The following is an 18569-nucleotide window of genomic DNA, read 5'->3' on the forward strand; positions in this document are numbered from 1 at the left end:
TCAGCCAGGGCACATAGGATTACATTTACTATGAATTACAAAACTATTCTAACATTCTTAAGGTCATGGGTTCGCGTGACGCAGGGAGAATGTACCACTTTAGTCGGTAGAAGCTGCTCTCGGACCAAAGAATGAAAACACGAATTGGTTACGATGTAGGCAAGGACACCGTAACTACTTCATTAAGGGTCAACACCGAACCACTTTCGAAACTATTTCCCTCCGGGTGCACACGTGAAAGCTTGAGAACAACTGTATGTTGCTAGTAGCTGCCTCTCTTGTCGATGGTCGCGTCGTGACCGCCGTGAGGGAATGGAGGAAGGTGGAAATAAGAGAGCATGGCGCGAGTAAAACAAGGCAAATAGAAAGAGCTGACTCAACGTTTCACTCCGGATTATTTTCGAATGGATGGTGTTTTGTAACTTCATTGTCGTAGTACGACGCCAGTGCCACTTTTTCATTTCACCTCTGTGGAAGGGCGGCTCTAGTTCGCAGCTAGTGTTTGACCCCCCACCTCCATGCTCCGCAGCCGAGCGCCTCATCGGAATCCAATATTCATCACACCCTCACTCATTGGTGCAACAACTATTTGTCAACCGACGTACTACTGAAGCACGAATCGGCGAAAAGGGAAAGCCCAGAGGCAAACAGGTCGCCAATTTCCAGGAGCCAAATAGAAACTCGAGCGGACCAACCGACACCTACCTACAGCTCCCGTGCCGCTCGAGGCGGCTTGCGACATTGGCATTGTGCTGCCAGAGGAGAGACGCATTTGGACGCGGCGCCCACAGGCCACCGTGCGGCGTTCAAGAAGCCAGCGGCGGCGGCGGCAAGCGTCGGGGTGAGAAGAAAGGAGAGAAGGCGCGCAAGAAGAAAGCAAGAGGTTGGTTGCCCGGAGGAAGCGCAAGATAGGCGCTTTACTACGCTGCGTGCGTGCCGCGTGTTGGCGGTCGGAGAAGAGCGTTCCCATCGGCCAGACGGCGTTGAGTGCGCGGGGCGGGACCACCGCACGAGAGGGAAGAACATGAAGAACGCCGCCGTGCCCTGGATGCTGTGCCTTCTGCTCGCGGGACTCGCGAGCGGCCAACGCGAGTACGAGGATGCGTTTTGTGAGTGTTTACGCTCTCTTGCTCTACGATCTTTTTCTCTCGCTGGCGTAGCCTGCACTTTAACGCGGTGGTTGACAGTTCCTGTTAGTGGAGGGAGTGGTTAGGAAGGCTCCTGGGTGCACGCGAGCCTATGTTTCGTTTCTACTTTTGGATGTGTTCTCAAAGCAGCGCAGAGCGCAGTGACCTAGTTCTCATCGCTTCCATAGTTGGCATTCTTGAAGTGTTCGCAACATCGGTAATGTTAATTAACAGCTGTACGAATTTTATTCTGACTAACCAATACGTATTTACGGTTTATATAGTTTAAGCGCACAAGACACCGATGTGCCACACACATCTAACTCCCGTCTTTGTTACACGTGCCAGCATTTTCGGATACAACTGCTTAAATTCCATCGTAAAGGTTGGCGTTGCTCCCTGATTGGCTGGTGCACGCTTTCTTTATTCAACTTTGAATTATTTCATGTTCTCATTGATCCTTTTTGTCGATACCTCGCTTACGGATGTATTGATTAATAGACCGGCGCAGTGAAACACGCTAAGATAACTGCACTGCCTACTTATTATGGGGTCAGCGCATATTGAAAAACAGTTCGTGCAGTGCTTCTTCCGAATTGATGTCACAAAGACATCTGAAGTAACAGAAAAGAATTGGCATAAGGCCTGAAATCTTCCTCCGTAAGTATGTATGTAGTAGCTGCAAGTATTACTTTTGAAAGTAATAGTCTTCATATAAACGCTTGTCTTACCGGTTTCATGCGTTAGAAAGAAAACTGAAATCAAAGTTCTCGGATTGTTAGTAGCACTAGTTTTAAATCCGGAAGAGTGGCACTCATTGTTTGGTACTGCATTCTTTCGGTCGATACACATAGATTCTTTCACTGTAACACTCTTCTGAAGTGAATAATGTGAGTAAGTCTGAAAGCTACATTCTGTCGCAACTCTATCAACAAGCAACGACGTAACAATTCTGTTTGTAGTGTAAACACACAAGATTTTAATGAAGGTATAATAGGCAAGAAAAGAGCCAATCATGACACTGTGTAGTGTAACATCTGAGTTAGCTGAGTTTCACCCAGATAATCATGCAATCTTCTGCTGATTAGAAGAACAGTTACTAAAACGAGCTTCTGGTCTTGCTTTCCTTTGTCCACGTGTACGAGAACTCTTTTTCCTTTAAAAAGAATCAACGCTTTAGGCTGCTGTTTTTTAGGCGGGTATCTTCTGACCTGATGATTTATTTAATGTGCGCGCAGAATTCATGAAATTCTTAAAATGACGCCTTTCCGGCGCTAGTCAATGCGGCCACAATATCGCATGCACTTTTGCTGGCAGATTGTTACCGCATGTGACTTCAGTTTGTTGGGATTCAGCATACTGCTCAGTTATTTCTGAAATTACAATAAAAAGGACTCCACACCGAGTTTCGCAAGTATATTGAAGTCATTATAGTAAGATCTTATTAAATTTTTTAACCGTTTACCATAGGATAGTTAAAGTGCTCAGTACTAGTTGGTTGCTAAAAAATAATTACCGCGCAGTGACGACACTGCACGTCACCGCAACTGCCACTGCTCAAATGCAAAGAAGCTGAGTAGTCTGTGATTGATTACACTGATTTGTGGCTGCGAGAAAGAACACTCTAAATTACAGTCCGGGTTAGCCCTTTCGGTTAGGATTCAGATACCCACGTTGGCTCCGCCTGAGGATAGAGGCCTGTCTAGTGTGGACGCCTGCCCCGAGCCGGTAGCTTTTGATAATGTTAATATTCTTACTTTTTTGTTACCTAATAGAACATATAGACACCATGACAGGGACACTGACGCCAAAAGTGAAACGAAAGGGGGGAGGGGGAATAGGATATTACTTCTAGTGCTGTCAATGAATAGGAGGCACATAACTGTTCGAATTTTTCCTTCCGGTGAGTTCGTAAATGAATGGTAATCCAGCTTCTTTGCTGACACTTGATCTGAACAGTATTTGGGCTAGTCCTTGAGAGGGCTTAAAATGCCTCTTTAAAGCGCTTACATGGCCTGTATTTTGTGTCATCCTGTGCAGGCGACGTTTTCTCAACAATACATCTGTAGTATGTGACATGTTTAAATTATGGAATACTTAAGCCACGGTATGCGATGTTCAAATTTATGAAAGAGCGGGTTTGATAGCAAGACACGACATTACCATGCTTTCTTTTATGACGAAAGACCTCATTCAGAAAAAACAAAGAATGAACGCCTCTAAACCCACAAGTAGAACAGAACATTTAAAGCTAAACAATAGGTCTCAGGGAACCACATTAGGAACTACAATATGCAGCAAAAAACATATTCTAAGAGACGGGGGTAGTTTAAAACGAGGCAAACGAGGCATAGGCAATCAGGGAATGGCAGAAACCTTATGTAAGCACTCAGACGCAAGGAGGACAGCTTTATTACTTATATGTATGAGATGATCACAGCTATTTATACAGAATCCGGAACTATCGAGGTGCTTATAAAGATAGAAATGAAGTAGTGCTTTCACACCAAAACAAGCAGCTAGAGTGCAAAGTGGATTTCATTCTAATGAAAGGTAACCGATGATGCCTTCCAAAGACAAGTTAACCGAGTGAATTCTAAAGGACGGGATAAGTGGCAGGGAGCATCGAGAAGTGAGTTGTGCATACGAAAATATGAATTCTGCTGGATAACGTGGCCCGCTGCTGGCATGTGACAGGGTTTATTTGAGAGATATGAGAGAGGACTCTGTCCGGCAGCTCGACTGATGATCATCATTATTTAACCCACTGACACTGCTGTGGCCTTCGGTAGCTTCCCGCGGTTATGTACTATTTAAACAATCCCTGCAGATTTAAGTACTGAAAGCTGGAAGAATGCCTCGGCACTTCGCATTTTTGTTACTAGCAGCCGTGGTGGCTCAGTGGCTATGGCGTTCAGCTGTTGACCCGAAAACCTCAGCTCCGCTCTTACCCGCGGCAGTGACATTTTGATGGTGGTGTTATGGTTGAGACCCATGCACTCCACAATTTCAGCGCAATTAATGAACTCTAGGCGGTCGAAATCATCTGCAGCCCTCGACTACGGAATCCTTCATAGCCTGAGCAGCTTTGGGAGATTAAACCCCTAAAAAGCAAAATAAAACCATTTATTCTCTTTTATTCTAGTGCTGAGCGTGGATAACTTTTGTGGAATGAAGCCTATTCCTCCGCGCAAGTATGCGGGGCACTCTCTAGAATCCGTCGTTATTATCATGTGTACACTTATTTGCTAATGTGTCAGCTGCGAATAGACATTAGTATCAGTTTCACTTCTTTTGATTTTAAACCATATCAAGTGCAAATTTAATATCATTGCTTTCCAAGCTTTTCACTAAATGACAGATTGGCATGGCGTTGCAAACGCTGTATCTTCACGTCGTGGCTGATGATCTCGAACACGTAAAGGTACCGGTTTAAGTACCGCGTTTTAAGTGCACCCATCCCTGTTTTATTGTTATCGCACGGAACTTGGCTTTCGAGCTGAAATCACGCAGATAGCGCTCCCTTGCTTGTATGGATGCTGGAATAGTGATAGTGTGGCGGCAGGCAGACATTGATGTCACGGTTTACGAGGTCATTACTGCTGTACGTGGGAGAAAAAGGCAATATGATTCGCTTCCGCTGAAACGTACTCCTTTATACGGAATGCCACTGTAACTCCAAATAATGACGTGCCGTCTGAAAGCATGTTATGAGGAAGGTCCGACATCATGACTGTATAGTTTAATATTTAGATGACATCATTTTCAAAACAGCCAGAAAGGAGGGGAGAGCCAGTTCAGCAAGCGACACATGAAAACTGAGTACTGCAACGCCAAGACATAAAGAAGACAACGTGATTTAAATGCAAAATCTCACTCCAGGAGATTTCAACCAGACCCAAAGGATATGGACATAGGTCGGACATGTAACACACTCAATGAATATCAGATTTTGTATCTTAAAAAAATTTCAGTCGCCTGAAACAACAAAAAGCGACGATGATGATAATGAGAAATTGGCAGGAGTCATAATGAGAGAACGCAGAAAAATCAAGACAAAAATGCTTTGTCTTTCTTGTGCGGGACACCTGTGCTGTGGGCGTTCCTCGGTTGATGATAATGACCAGTTAATTACTTAAAATTAAGTAAAGTAGTGGGAAAATGGTTCAATTAATTATTGGGCAACGTATACTCGCCTTCAGAGTAACACCACGGACAGCTAACCCTGATGTAAAGAATACGTATTGCTGTACGGACATGCCTGTACCAGCAGATATTACGGTCTATTCGCCCTAAGTACTGAAGTCAGTTCAGTTATTTAACTGGATGTACCACACCAAGTTGGGCGCACTTTTGTGCTAGGTTCTCTGCGTGATAAAGTGTGAATGCCCTGCTGCAACGTTTGATAACGCTTTCTGTGCAAAGCGGCAACAGGCGCCGCTGCATAGTGTAAAACCCAGCGCTCAAGTGTTCCACATGTGCTTCCTCCATAGTGTAACGCACTCTCTATTATAATGCCTTATGACAAGCCTACTTGCAGCACATCAGCGCAGCTGGCTCTTTTTCGGTAACAGCTACAGCCCTTTTTACATGCCTGTTATTGTGTCGGGGCATTCTGATAATTTTCTTATACGCCGTGTGATGAAGGCGCGTGATTACACGTGTTTCAGTGGCTTTTTAAGCCCTCAGCAGCCCCCGTTTACCGTTATCTTTGACTATCCTACAGTTTTAACAACAAAAAACAAAGGACACTAAGGTATACCATGCACTACCAGAGTCTGGATCATACCAGCTTATTTATGTCACCAACCGCTTATAACATGCAATGAACACTAAGAAGGAGAAAAAAAGTGCAGTCAACGCAAGATGTTACGGGATGCGGGAGGGGGGTATTTCGACGCAGGAGTGTAGTTTCTTACTGGCAGCCATAACATCGCAAGAATTGGCTGATAGTTAATGTGTGGTAAATATAAACAAAAAAGAAAACTTACAAAATGCGACTCCTGATGCATACTTTCAACGATCAGAGAGTTCTTTTTGGATTCTATACACCGCACTGCCGCGCCTAACTATCAAGGGGCTTTATTGGAATGTTTGTGGAGACGGTACTAGATAAATTTGTATTTCACAAGGGTGGAAACTTGGGCGAGTCGGTAACGATGATCCATGGTATATGGGAAGCGCAAAAACGGCACAAGGGACAAAGAAAGACGGACAACGCAGGCGCTAACTTCCGACTGAAAGAAACCTAGGCGACCAAAACGAACGTGGCATCCGGTATTTTAGCTAATGTACAAGAGTGTTTTTCACCGCTGCTATTGACTAACAAAATGCCTACCAACAACGAAATTTGCTTCCTTGATATCCGGTTTAAATTCTTAGAAAACCACGTGTGTTGGAGCTATTCACCTCGAGCCAACAAACCTTTACTTCCCTACACTTCTGCCCATTCAAAACTCGTTAAAAGAGGCATTATTAATTTATGCTTGAACAACGCTCTAGAAAAGTCATGCCCCCATCTCATAAGCGAGAGCTTTCACGAACAAATCGCAAGGTTCCATAAAGCAGGGTACCCAGCTGATATTTGCGTTTCTGTCGCCGAACGAATACTGAAGAAGAAGCGCCAGGAAAGTTTACTACCGTCCGGGCCCTCATAAAGAAAAAAGGAGAAAATTGCTGTTATTCCTTACATACATTGTCTGTCCCATAACCTCAAGAAAACTGGAACAAAAGCTAATGTTCGTGTCGTTTTTTCCGCCCCTGGCAAACTAACAGCGCTATCCAAAACAACTTTGCCCGCCGATAAACGTCCCCAAAAGACGCAGTGCACCATTAAGCACAGACAGAAATTCGTGAAATGCACTGAAGGCATTGTTTACGACATTCCTCTCTCTTGTGGCAAGCGGTATGTTGGTCAGTCTGGTCTGTGCTTAAATGAGAGACTTTGCGAACACAATAATAATTTGAGAACATTTACTGGCAGCAATCTGGCTTTACACTGCAAGGAATGTAGTTGTGTGCCATATCTGGACAAGTGCTCGATCGTCGCCAGACACCAGGATCAGTTAACTCGCGAGATTATAGAAGCAGCTCGCATCGCTGCATTGCAAGACAAATGTGTCAGCAAGCCGTCTATCTCTCTGTCGAAAAGAGAGCTGGCCTTCTTAAAGATTAACTGAGTCGTGCATGTCCGTTGTTCCTCGTTCACCTGGTTTTCTATATCTTTACGAGCGCATGCGCCTGGTTCCCCTCACGTTCCACGTTCGTCTTGGTCGCCTAGGTTTCTTTCAGTCGGAAGTTAGCGCCTGTGTTGTCCGTCTTTCTTTGTCCCTTGTGCCGTTTTTGCGCTCCCCATATACCATTGTATTCAAAATGTTATTAACTACAGAAAAAGTAAAGAAATAAAATTATCTGCGTTGAATGCGGAGAAGGGTTGTGTGTTTTTTGGGTGCTTCATCTGCAGACATCCAAATAAAACAGAGGCGACGGTTACAGACACGACAATATTAGAACAGCAGAGATAGAAGAAAATGATAGCGGAGATAATTACAATTTACAACTATCGAGACAGATCGTTTTTACACAAACTCAAGCATAGTCACAAGATATAAATTAAGAAACCGCCTGATGCACCTGAAATTCACAATTATAATTTATATTTGTACTACTACCACCAGCGCGCCGCGTGCGGTTAGAACGAAGACGCAGTGGCTCACTCCTAAGTAGTATTTCTGGTGAGTAGACACTAAGCTGTAATGCTAGATTCGTCCTTAAAGTGCGTTGAAATAAAAGTTCGGCTTTTAGCATTTTAGTCACTGATAATATTCCATATGAGTTCCCCATTTTAACAAGAAAGTGCAATGTTCACCCCTGATGAGAAGGTGTCGTTCTGAACGATGTATATTTCTGTTTCTTTTCAAACTTCGCAACACTTTCAGCTGCGTTAAATGAATGGGTAACAGCTTAGAAACTTCAAATATTGCAATTTTATATTGTATTACGATTCTGACTAAAAGCGCAGTTTGTTGAAACCACTTTAATGAGCGCTCCTGTAAAGCATGCTCCAACAAGCTACTGTTTGTCATGTACTCAAAACCATTAAATCCTGCAAGATGTCTACGAGTAAAAAGCTAAAGGTATGTTCCAGGAAGAAAAATGCGCACCCTAAATACAGTTGGCAGTTTTACCCCAAGAAAGTGCCATTAAGGGTCTTCTCCTGTATGACGTACTTGCTAGAACGGAAAGTGTCGCTTCTCATGACCGCACTCCACAAATGGGTGTGCTTGAGACCGACAATGACGAGCTGAAAGGAAAGTAGAAATCATTATTGCGCCGATAACAACCATCACAGCCAAATAAATGTATTTTAATACAAGCCGAAATCAACAGATTCTTATCCTCACGGCGCATGAGGTACACACACACTATCTAAGCCAATAAAAGATCGTCCTTGCCCCTAGAGCAGCTAGCTGGCACAGAGAGGGTCGCTTACAAGCGACGCGCCACGCCGCCAAAGCGGAACACAACGACGGGCCAGGAACCAACATATCCACTCATTGATAGGCATCGCACGCGGAGCGGACGTGAGAGCCGGTTTACTTTCACACGCGTGTTTTCATCCTCCATATCTTTCCTCCTCTCCCTCCGTGTTGCTCACTTATTGCGGCATCGTAAGGGCCGTGCCGCAACACGCCGGCTTTCCGATAGGGCACGCTCCTCTACTTCCGCGTCTCGGAGTTGAAGGCTTTGAACGCGACGGGCCTGAGGAGCGGCGCGCGTAATGGAGAAGTGACAGCTGTCACAGACAAGGCCGAGGGCTGTACGTCGCTGCCTGTTTTATCGCCTATTTGTTCCTTCGCCCCTCAGAGAAGCGGTAAATAGTGCTCGCCTATTGGGAGTCTGGCATGGCGCTGCACCTCGCTTCGAGCACGTGGTGTACGAGGCCAGCGGGCCGTGCCACATCGAATTCATTAGCTGTTTGCTTGCGACGAGGGCTGCCGGCTTGCAAGGCCGGATCTGCTTGACAGAGGCAACGCAACCACGAAGTAATATGTGGATGTTTGGCGGCAAACTAAGAAAAGCAATGCTAACAGTTGTCGGCACGTCTTCCGCCCATAAACGTCGCTATTCTTGCTGTTTGTTGTTCATTCAAATCCTGGTCGTTCATAATATTCGTCGTCTAGTATCATTACTGAAGTGCCATGTTGTTTTTTTATACACCACAGGAATGTATACAATATCCCTGTTTAATCAACCTAAATGGAATTCAAACATATGAACATTTCAGTAGAGATCCCGACATTGTAATTTTTAGAGGTGGATGCAAATGAAACATTACCTTAATTACAAAATCTCCCTTTTGAAATCGCCAATTATTGCAAAGTCCTCTCTGAGCTGCCTGATTTGAAGGCATATTTGGTTGTATGCTTGGAAACTCAGAAATTTACAGGTGAACTTGATGCTGCGCTGGCTCGTTGTAGAAGGTCATCATCACCAGGGTCCGATGGTGAACGTACTCCGCACTTGCCAACCTTGGCAAAGAAGCTCGACGGGCTCTTTTGGACACTTATAACAAGTCATGGACTGCTGGCATAGTTCCTCATGATTGGAAGACCAGTCTTCTGGTTCCACTTCTTAAGCCGGGGAAATCACCGCTCGACCTTTCATCATACCGTCCAATTGCACTCGCCAGCTGCGTCGGCAAAGTCATGGAAAGAATGCTGCTCACACGCGTGGAATGGTACTTGGAGCGATATCAGATTTATCCAACCTTCATGTCTGGGTTCCGACGGGGCCGCTCTTCTATCGACAACGTGGTTGACCTTGTAACGTCGGTGCACCGCACCAAAAGTTCGAAAAGATTGACCGTGGCATTGTTTTTGGATATCAAGGGCGCGTACGACAACGCAACGCATCAGGCCATTTTGGACGCAATGGAAGCTGCTGAGATTGGAGGCCGCACGTTCAGCTGGATACGCAGCTATTTATCAGAGAGGTCGTTTTTTTGTCCTGACTACGGACGGACCAACGTCCTTACACCGAAATTCGCGCGGAGTCCCTCAGGGTGGAATGCTGAGCCCAGTTCTCTTCAACCTTGCTCTCATCGGCCTGGTCGACGTATTGCCACAATCTGCTCAGATCTCGGTATATACAGACGACATCTGTATTTGGGCATCAGGGGTGACCCGTCCTCAAATTCGTGCAAGGCTTCAAAAGGCGGCATCGATATTGACATCTTATCTTCGCTTGCAGGGCCTGAACATTTCGACCGAAAAGTGTTCACTTGTGGCGTTCACACGCAAAATAATGTCACGCTACACCATTCGCATTAATGGTGAAGCCATTCCCTATGAGAGAAGCCACAGATTCCTTGGTGTTGTCATCGACAGGAACCTCTCGTGGAGTTCACATGTCTACGACATGAGAAAGAGAGTAATTGCGATTGTCCACGTCCTCTCCTTCCACGGGGGAAAGTAATGGGGCGCATCAGTGCGCTATATGCTGCACCTGTACCGTTCGCTATTTCTGGGCTACATGCGGTACAGTCTTCCGATATTCAGTTCTATTAGAAAGACAAATATCAAGACCCTTCAATGTGTGCAAGCGCAAGCTCTCCGTGTCTGCCTTGGACTGCCTAAATGTGAATGAACAGCAGCAACTGTTCTTGATGCCCGGGAACATTCTGTTACTACATACATTACTGTTGACACCTGAGAACACATATTCGGCACCTCACACGGGTTCCCTGTCATCACCTCGCAACACTCCCAATAATTAGGCCGCGTACTGCATTCGCCAATGTCATTGAAGCTCATCGCGCATATCTTCCATCGGAGTTCACCCCTGCGTCAAGACCGTGCTCACCCTTATGGAGTCTTCATGAACCTCGGGTTCACCTCGATATCCCTGGAATTACGAAGAAAGCTGGTGTGTCACTGCCCGCTCTCAAACTACTGACATTGAATCACATGCATTCTTACCACAGTCACTGCATACATGTTTACACAGATGGATCAGTTCACTCGACCAGTTCTGCGGAGTCGGTGGTGATACCGGCCAGATCCATCTTCATGAAAGTGAAGACGACCTATCCAACATCTCCAACTGGTGCGGCACTCACAGCCTTAAGGGCTGCGGTAGAGTTCATCAGTCAGGGACCTCCACATGACTGGACGGTTTTCACCGACTCTAAAGCAGCCCTTCAATCCCTGCAAGCTGCGCAACGCCGTGGGTCGCAGGAACAACTTGTTGCTGAGATCCGTCTACTGTACCACGGCACCGTTTCCAAAGGTCATGACATCATTTTTCAATGGCTGCCAGGACACTGTGGTATTAACGGTAATCACCAGGCCGATGCGGCTGCGCGTTCGGCTCACAACGACGGACTTCCAGTGAGGATCCCAATCTCAAGACCTGACGCAGCGTGTGGGCTTCGCCCTTTGGCGTTGGAGCTCACACTTTTAGCGTGGCACACGGGAGAGTTTTGCAATCTCCGCCTCAAGGTACCGGACCCTGGACTGCGCCTTCGTCGTCCACGTAACTTAGCACGTCGCGACTCAACATTGTTATGCCGTTCATGGATCGGCGTTGCTTTTACCAACCACTATGCTTTCCGGATGGGGATGGCCAACAGTCCATCGCTCATCTTCTCTGTGAGTGCCCTGCATTTGTGAGTGCAAGACATACACTGTGTTGTGCCCTGGACCGCCTCGATCCTCGCCCATTAACAGAGCAAAAGATCCTCGGTCCGTGGCCACAGCAGTCGACTGCCCTCAAGGCATACAAGGCACTCTTTGCCTACTTGAGAGCGACTGGATTGAGTGACAATTTGTGACAGCGTTGTGCGTGTGTGTGTGTGTGTGTGTTATGGCTTTTTCCCCTTCTCTCTTCCTCCTTTTAGCCCCCTAATCCGTCTTCCCCATTGCAGGGTAGCCAACCGGAACCCCTTTATGGTTAACATCCCTGTCTTTCCCTCCTCCTCTATCTATCTATATATCTATCTAAAAGTGAACAAAAGAGCGACTTTCAGTTTTGCAGGCGGAAATATGCGGAACGGAACACGCACACTGCCTGAGTGACGGCATGGCTCGCAATATGTTTTGCGAAACTAAATCCCTGTAAAACATGAAGTTGAAGCTGGCTGTTTGGTTCAGTGCCGATGAAGTTGTTTTAGTTCAGTCGTGCACGCTTACTTGGCACCTCTTATCAGTGCTTTTTTCTAAGTGCTAATTTTTTCACCTCTGCGCTTGGTAGTAATGTTGATTTCAGAGAACAGTTGCAGGTGAGAAAATAATATTTTATTATTTTACATGAATGCAATGACACTGTGCGCTTTCTGAAGCGTGGGGCGCTGTGCTACTATGTACTGAGACATGCGAACTTGTTTTTCCAGTAAAAGCAAGAATATTAAAAGCAAAGTCAATGACTTTACTCTGGCTGTTAGGTGAATATTTATGTATTCATTTATGTGAGGCCCAGTGTCGACAAGGAGAAGTTTTGTTCACATTATTACTTTTCCCTCTTCAACCAATTTTTTTCCACTGCCATACAGCAGTAACGATGCTCTCAATATTTAGGGTGTTTTCGTATCAGAGAATGCAAAATTATCTTGTATAACCAGTCATCGCTGTGCAAGTTTGTCTGCCATAATTTGTCATTCCCTATGTTGAGGTCGACAGAAGTTTTAGTATACTGCAAAATATGAGACCACAAAAAATGTGTCGCATCACGCGTTTCTTGGTCTGTTTCTGCTGCATACAGTACAAAATGACAGGCTATATCTTAATGAAAATGTAGTATACGTTGTAATATAAGTTGTAATAACTAAAAGTTTTAATAACAATAAGCGGTGCAAAGCAGCCCCTACGAAGTTAGACACTGTAGAGTCGTAGCGACTTTTAAACATGAGTGGTTATGTTTTCCACTAAAGAAAAAAGACACAACAGACGGCCTGCTTTCTTCTTGTCTGTTTTCGAAGGAATTTGAAGCCTATTGCGTTAGGCTCACCATCTCTGATTTCTCCTCCCGTAAACAATGCACTAAAAACTTAGATACATAAATTCCCCAAAAGTCCCATAATCATTAATAGTAACTTCTGAGCATGTAAATCAGCGAACTTATGTGAATTTTTACAATATAGCAAACAAAGGTTTTTAAACTACTAGCGTATTTTGCACGTTTCGCAAAGAAACGTAACAAGGTTGGCGCCGGGCCCTCTGTTTGGTGTAGTCTCTAGTACCTACTGCACATGCCTCTACGACGCCCTTTTAACAAATGAACGCTGGCTTCACAGGGCCTGATGTCGAAGCTTAAAAGAAAATGCGGCAACTACCCGCCTCACTGGCCATTAAAAGCTTTGATGCTGCTTCAAAAAAAACCTATATCGTGATACGCGACACGCTCCTTGCTATTTGAGGAGCTATTCCTTCGTCACTTCTTAGCTGTCTTCAAAAACCCATGGAAATAAACCCATGTTTCGCGGAAAATATGACAATGGAAACAATCGCGCCCTACTGAGAATGCAGCTCACACCTCGTCCTCTCTAGTTCCTTGCTTGCACGACATATGTTTCTAGCTGCAGAATCATATCCATCATTTCTAAATCTCAGGCCAAACAAATGCTTTGAGGTCAACTTCGCGGGACGTCGTGCAAGCGGGATAATGATTGGTCTTTCACCACGTGCGAACAGACCAAGAAGGCAGAAAGGCAAGTCGGCTCCTCCAGTTTCAAAACAACAGCTGAGTCGGTTGGGAAACGCTTAACTATTGTTCGTCTCAAGGTAGAAAATATTTCGCTGTGTTTCCTTCGTGACGCAGGAAAATAAGTTTAAATGAACACTGGTATATAGGCGCGGCAAATTAAGACAACCTAACTACGCCCATGAACTGGATGGCTCCGAGAAATTGATATTATCGAATGAGGTAGGTGGGGGTACGTTAGTACGTGTCGACTACACCAGTGAGGGCTTCAGGCGTACGTAGTCATGCAACACCATACAAGAGACGCAGCTTAGAGAAAGGGTAATTTTTTTGAGCTCCTATAATTCAGCGCGGCAGGGATCACGTACCTCTACCTTGCATCGAAAAAATCTAGCACGCTGACATCGATAACTTCAGTAATCTTACAGAAGGCATGGTGGTTATGTCGTGGGGCGAATGGATTGTGCAGGCTAATAACACAGCCTGTGACTGATTTCGACCGCCGGCTACTGACCCAGTTGGGTAACCCCGTGGGTAATGCGCAGCAATAAAACGAATGGCAGGTCGCCGCTGTTTCGAGAAGACCACTGCCGTTGCAAAGGCGATAACTGGAACAAGACTAATGGGTTCCGTGAGCAGAAGCAGAAATTCAAGCTAGAGGCCGCCCGTCATTTACGTTGGTACTCAACGACCGAAGAAAATGCCTGAAGCAAAGGCAGGCTCAGCAGTGAAGTATCAGTGAATTAGTAAGCAGAGGTTTAACAGTGTTTGTAGCAGTTTAGTCTGTTCCATACCCAGTAATTGTGTACAAAAGCATTTTCGAAGAAGAAAAAATTTATGAACGCAATTTTTTGTCATATCCTGTAAGGAATCACTATAAAATCAATATTTCCGCAGCTTTTCCCTCAACACATTTTAATTTTTTGCTATTAACCTTTTGCTATCGTCAAAAGCGTTATTTATTGGTCGTCTATGGCAGTCTTTACTGCTGCATGCTAGCGATAGAAAAACTTGTAAAATAAAGAGCTTTATATATATCGGAAGAATAGACCCCTACTCTGAATATTTCCATAAGAGTATAGTACAATTTTGCAAAATTCAATTTTTTTTACAAGAATGTTGGACATGCACAGCACTGGACGTCGGCTTTTAACATTCATGGCAAACGCTAAACATTAGAGAGGCATGCCTGTCAGCGTACGGCTCTTGTGTCTAACCTCTAATAAATGCGCATGACTAAAGTGGGGGTAGTATGGCGAAGAAATGACAGGCGCTCCTCGCTGCTCTGGCTATTAAATAAGTTAAATAATACCGCTTTGTACACGGCCACACAAGACCATATAGTCATAACCTAGCCGCAAGAACATGTGCGAATCCATTTCAGCCAAGGACCCCCTGCGTTATGAATTTTTGCTAGAGATCTCCTTTGTTTCTGTCGTCATGGGCCAACATAGTTCGGTTCTGGACTTTTCTTAATCAAAAAACCGCAAACAAGCGCTGAAGGCAAAAGGTTAACACCGCGGTCAACACTTCGTGAATTATGAGCTTCGATCGGAGCCGATGGGTCATTCTCTGCCAGCAGTAACGGACCACCTGGAATACCTGTATGTGTGAAGCTTGCCAGCAGCTAGTTCCGCGAACAATAGAATCGACGTCAAGCAGCAGCTGCAGGATTCGAGGTACGCAGCTTACATCCGTGCGGGTTACACGCGTGTTTCGCTGCGCTTGCGCACCACCATTGTTTCCGAAACACACCATCCGCGGTCAGACGTCGACAACGGTGCTTCCACATCGCACCAGGTGCCCGATAGAAACATGTGCGCTACAGCCTGGCTGCCTTTCCCGAGTTTGACTCGGGAAACGTGTCGCCGTAGCATTGCTCACCCGACCCCATTAGCGGAGGACTTGCTTCGCTTGGAGGTGAACGAACACAAAGATTGAATTGTTTATGTCTCGAGATATATCTTAGAGGTTTCGTGTTCATTAAATTTGCACATTTTCCGCTTTCATTTCTGTATTAAGCAGGCCAGGATTAACAATATTCGCTTATAGGTTTCTCAAGAATACCTACAGTGCCCGAAGTTCAAGCCTCATCAGAAACTTCAGGTCAGAAGGCAGTGATATGTGCGAATAGGTGGAAGCAAATGATACTTCTAACCTTTAATCTAAAGGCGCTATGAGAGATACGTCAATCATGAAACAACAGTAGGTAACAAAGAGTAGGTATCCAAGGCGTCGACATTCAGTGAGACGCGTCAGAAGTCGAGTATAGAGGAGACCGTCTATCGGAGTTACCGGGTTCATTACGAAGTGAAAGGGTGCGTAGTCTAGAACAGCATACAGCCAGAAAAGATCAAGTGGGTTTTGAAATGTGCAGAGAAACAGCAGCGGGCCATGGCACAAGAAGCCGCTACGGATCGTAGAAGGGTTCAACGATTATGATGACGACGATTATAAGTATTCATTTTTATTAACGCCTACTTTTCTTCATTTTAGCACCAGAGTCCTCAGAAGGATTCAGTGCGCTGCATAGACCACGGAGCTAGCCGCAGATGGAATCAACAGAGGGCCGAATATCCGCGGCACGCTTCGAGGTAGCCGTAATCGGCGCACCACTTGTCCGCCGAACGAAGGCGTTCCGCTTGCGCCACTAACGTGCCAAGCGTCGGTGGCGACCTTAACCATTTGTCGCGGCAACCAACGCACTCTACGCCTCGCTCTGTAGTACAGGCATATTAGCCTTGACGTGACTCGTGGAGGCGTCGACGGCTAGCCGGGGCGCGGGCATCCCCAAAAAATAATCGTCCGAGTGAGGCTGCGCAGTTGGCTCAGCGACAGAGCGAAGTGACGCTGTTTGTCTTAATCCGGTATGCATGGTACGAGCGCCCTTTGTTAGACTAAAAACGCTCCCCCGTTTCTGTTACCTCAATTAACGCTTGTGACGCGGAAACAAAAGCATTCCGTGGAGCCTCTGACGTTCCAATTTGGCTGCTCGGAGGTGTCGTATACGTACCGCCCAGCGCATTTACGCTCTTCACCAGAAGCCACAGGCGTTGGCACCGTACTGCATGATGACCGAAAACCCGTCCTCTGCAGCACGTCAAGAATATTTGATCCATTTGCGGCGAGACATTCGTGTCTTTGCAGCCGCATGCTCGTGATTTTGAGAATGCCCCATCGCCAGTCATGCCAGTCACATGGTCTACGGATTTGTCTCGAAAGGGAACACGGGGAGTGGGATGTTGAGGAGATAATACAACAGTTTACTACTGTCTCAGGCAATATTGCCTGCTTTCTTTTTGTTTATTGGGTGAAGGCTACAAGTTCAAGAGCGCTCTCACAATTAATGATGCGCAAGTGGCAAACATCAACCGCCACGTGGAAAAGAATTCACCCAATCACAGGAAAGAATTTCCGACCGAATTTCTCTGCTTTTCCAGCTCCAGTTCGAACAACCAAACAGTGCCTATTTTGGCTAGGATGGCGTAAGAATGGAAGTAACATAAAATTACGAATAAACACGCTCATAAACTAGCGTCTGTTCTTTTAGAAAAAAAATGTTGCCACGTGAAAAACGAAAACAGCGCAAACACATCTGTCGCTGTAAACTCAGGGGCGTGAGCCGCAGTGCCCTTGCGACTGAGTTTTCCGGTCCTCTAAGACGAACTAAATGCTTCTACGGCCTCATGTGTCCGCTATTGCTGGCCGTGATTCATATTTCCTTGCAATGTCATCCTCATGTTTGGGCGGAACGCTCTGCGCCGTCACCCACGCGTTAAATTTAATGCATCTTTATCTTCTCAATAATCTCCACTTGTTTCAGTTCACGTTTTGATCCGCAGCTTGGCATGGCCTAAAAGCCGTTTAAACGCAACGTCATGGCGCACAGTAGTGCAATACTGGGCGGTAAAAATAATGCTTTCAAAAAGGAATGTACACATTATTGCGCTCAAATTCTATTTCTAACGCCAAATTACAGAAAATATAATTTTACAATTAGCGAAGAAAAGCACACATGCAGAATTGCAGGAACTAAACTGCAGTGACCAGACAAAATGGGGCGAACTGATAGAAAAAATGCCACTCAATTAGCGTTTCATGCAAAATAATGAGCCAGCAATGCATGAGGAAAACTTGCTGACTATTGTATATAAAAACTGACAGGATGGCTATTACAATCGCTAATCTGCTATACCAGACAAGTTGTTATGACTGATTTCCGATCACGATATAATTAACCAGCGTTAGTTCCCTGACCTACACAGCCCTCTTCCTGACTCTTAACATTACACCAGTCATTTTCCTTTCCATAGCCCGCTACGTTCTCCTGAACCTAAGCTGCAAGATAGTGGTAATGCAAGTACACCTTACAGAACGTCGAACTGGTCGGAACTCAAGGAATCTTTCTTATTAAGAACAGCGGCTCAATTTGCTTAAGAATAATTCTACCAGAGTTGGTACGACAGGGACTGAAATAAAAGCAACAAAACCGCTCTCACGTGAGAGCTCTTAGCTGGCTAGGTTAACACATCCGCCAGTAACAATCCCTGGAAATAGATGCCGTGTTATAATCCACCTATAGTACACAGCGTATGGAAAAATCGTTGAAAAGTTAGAAACCCTTCTATTCATTCGGATGAATTACTTCATTTAGTAGTTAGATGCATTCACGGCAAAGTATAATTGCCTTTCGCTTAACACACTAATTAGAGAATATTTAGATGCGGAGTTATGAGGCGAAGT

General features: G+C 45.4%; 1 protein-coding gene across 1 annotated transcript in view; it reads left to right on the forward strand.

Annotated features, from left to right (window-relative positions):
- Positions 1-848: 848 nt before the first annotated feature.
- Positions 849-18569, forward strand: part of LOC144105537 (papilin-like) — a 44342-nt gene continuing 26621 nt past the window's right edge. The window contains exon 1 of the mRNA XM_077638660.1: positions 849-1109. Coding sequence (XP_077494786.1) covers positions 1025-1109 — 85 coding nt within the window. The 5' untranslated portion in view covers positions 849-1024. The remainder of the gene's footprint in view (positions 1110-18569) is intronic.

The sequence above is a fragment of the Amblyomma americanum genome, chromosome 9 (genome assembly GCF_052857255.1).
Source record: "Amblyomma americanum isolate KBUSLIRL-KWMA chromosome 9, ASM5285725v1, whole genome shotgun sequence".
Classification (NCBI taxonomy): Eukaryota; Metazoa; Arthropoda; class Arachnida; order Ixodida; family Ixodidae; genus Amblyomma; species Amblyomma americanum.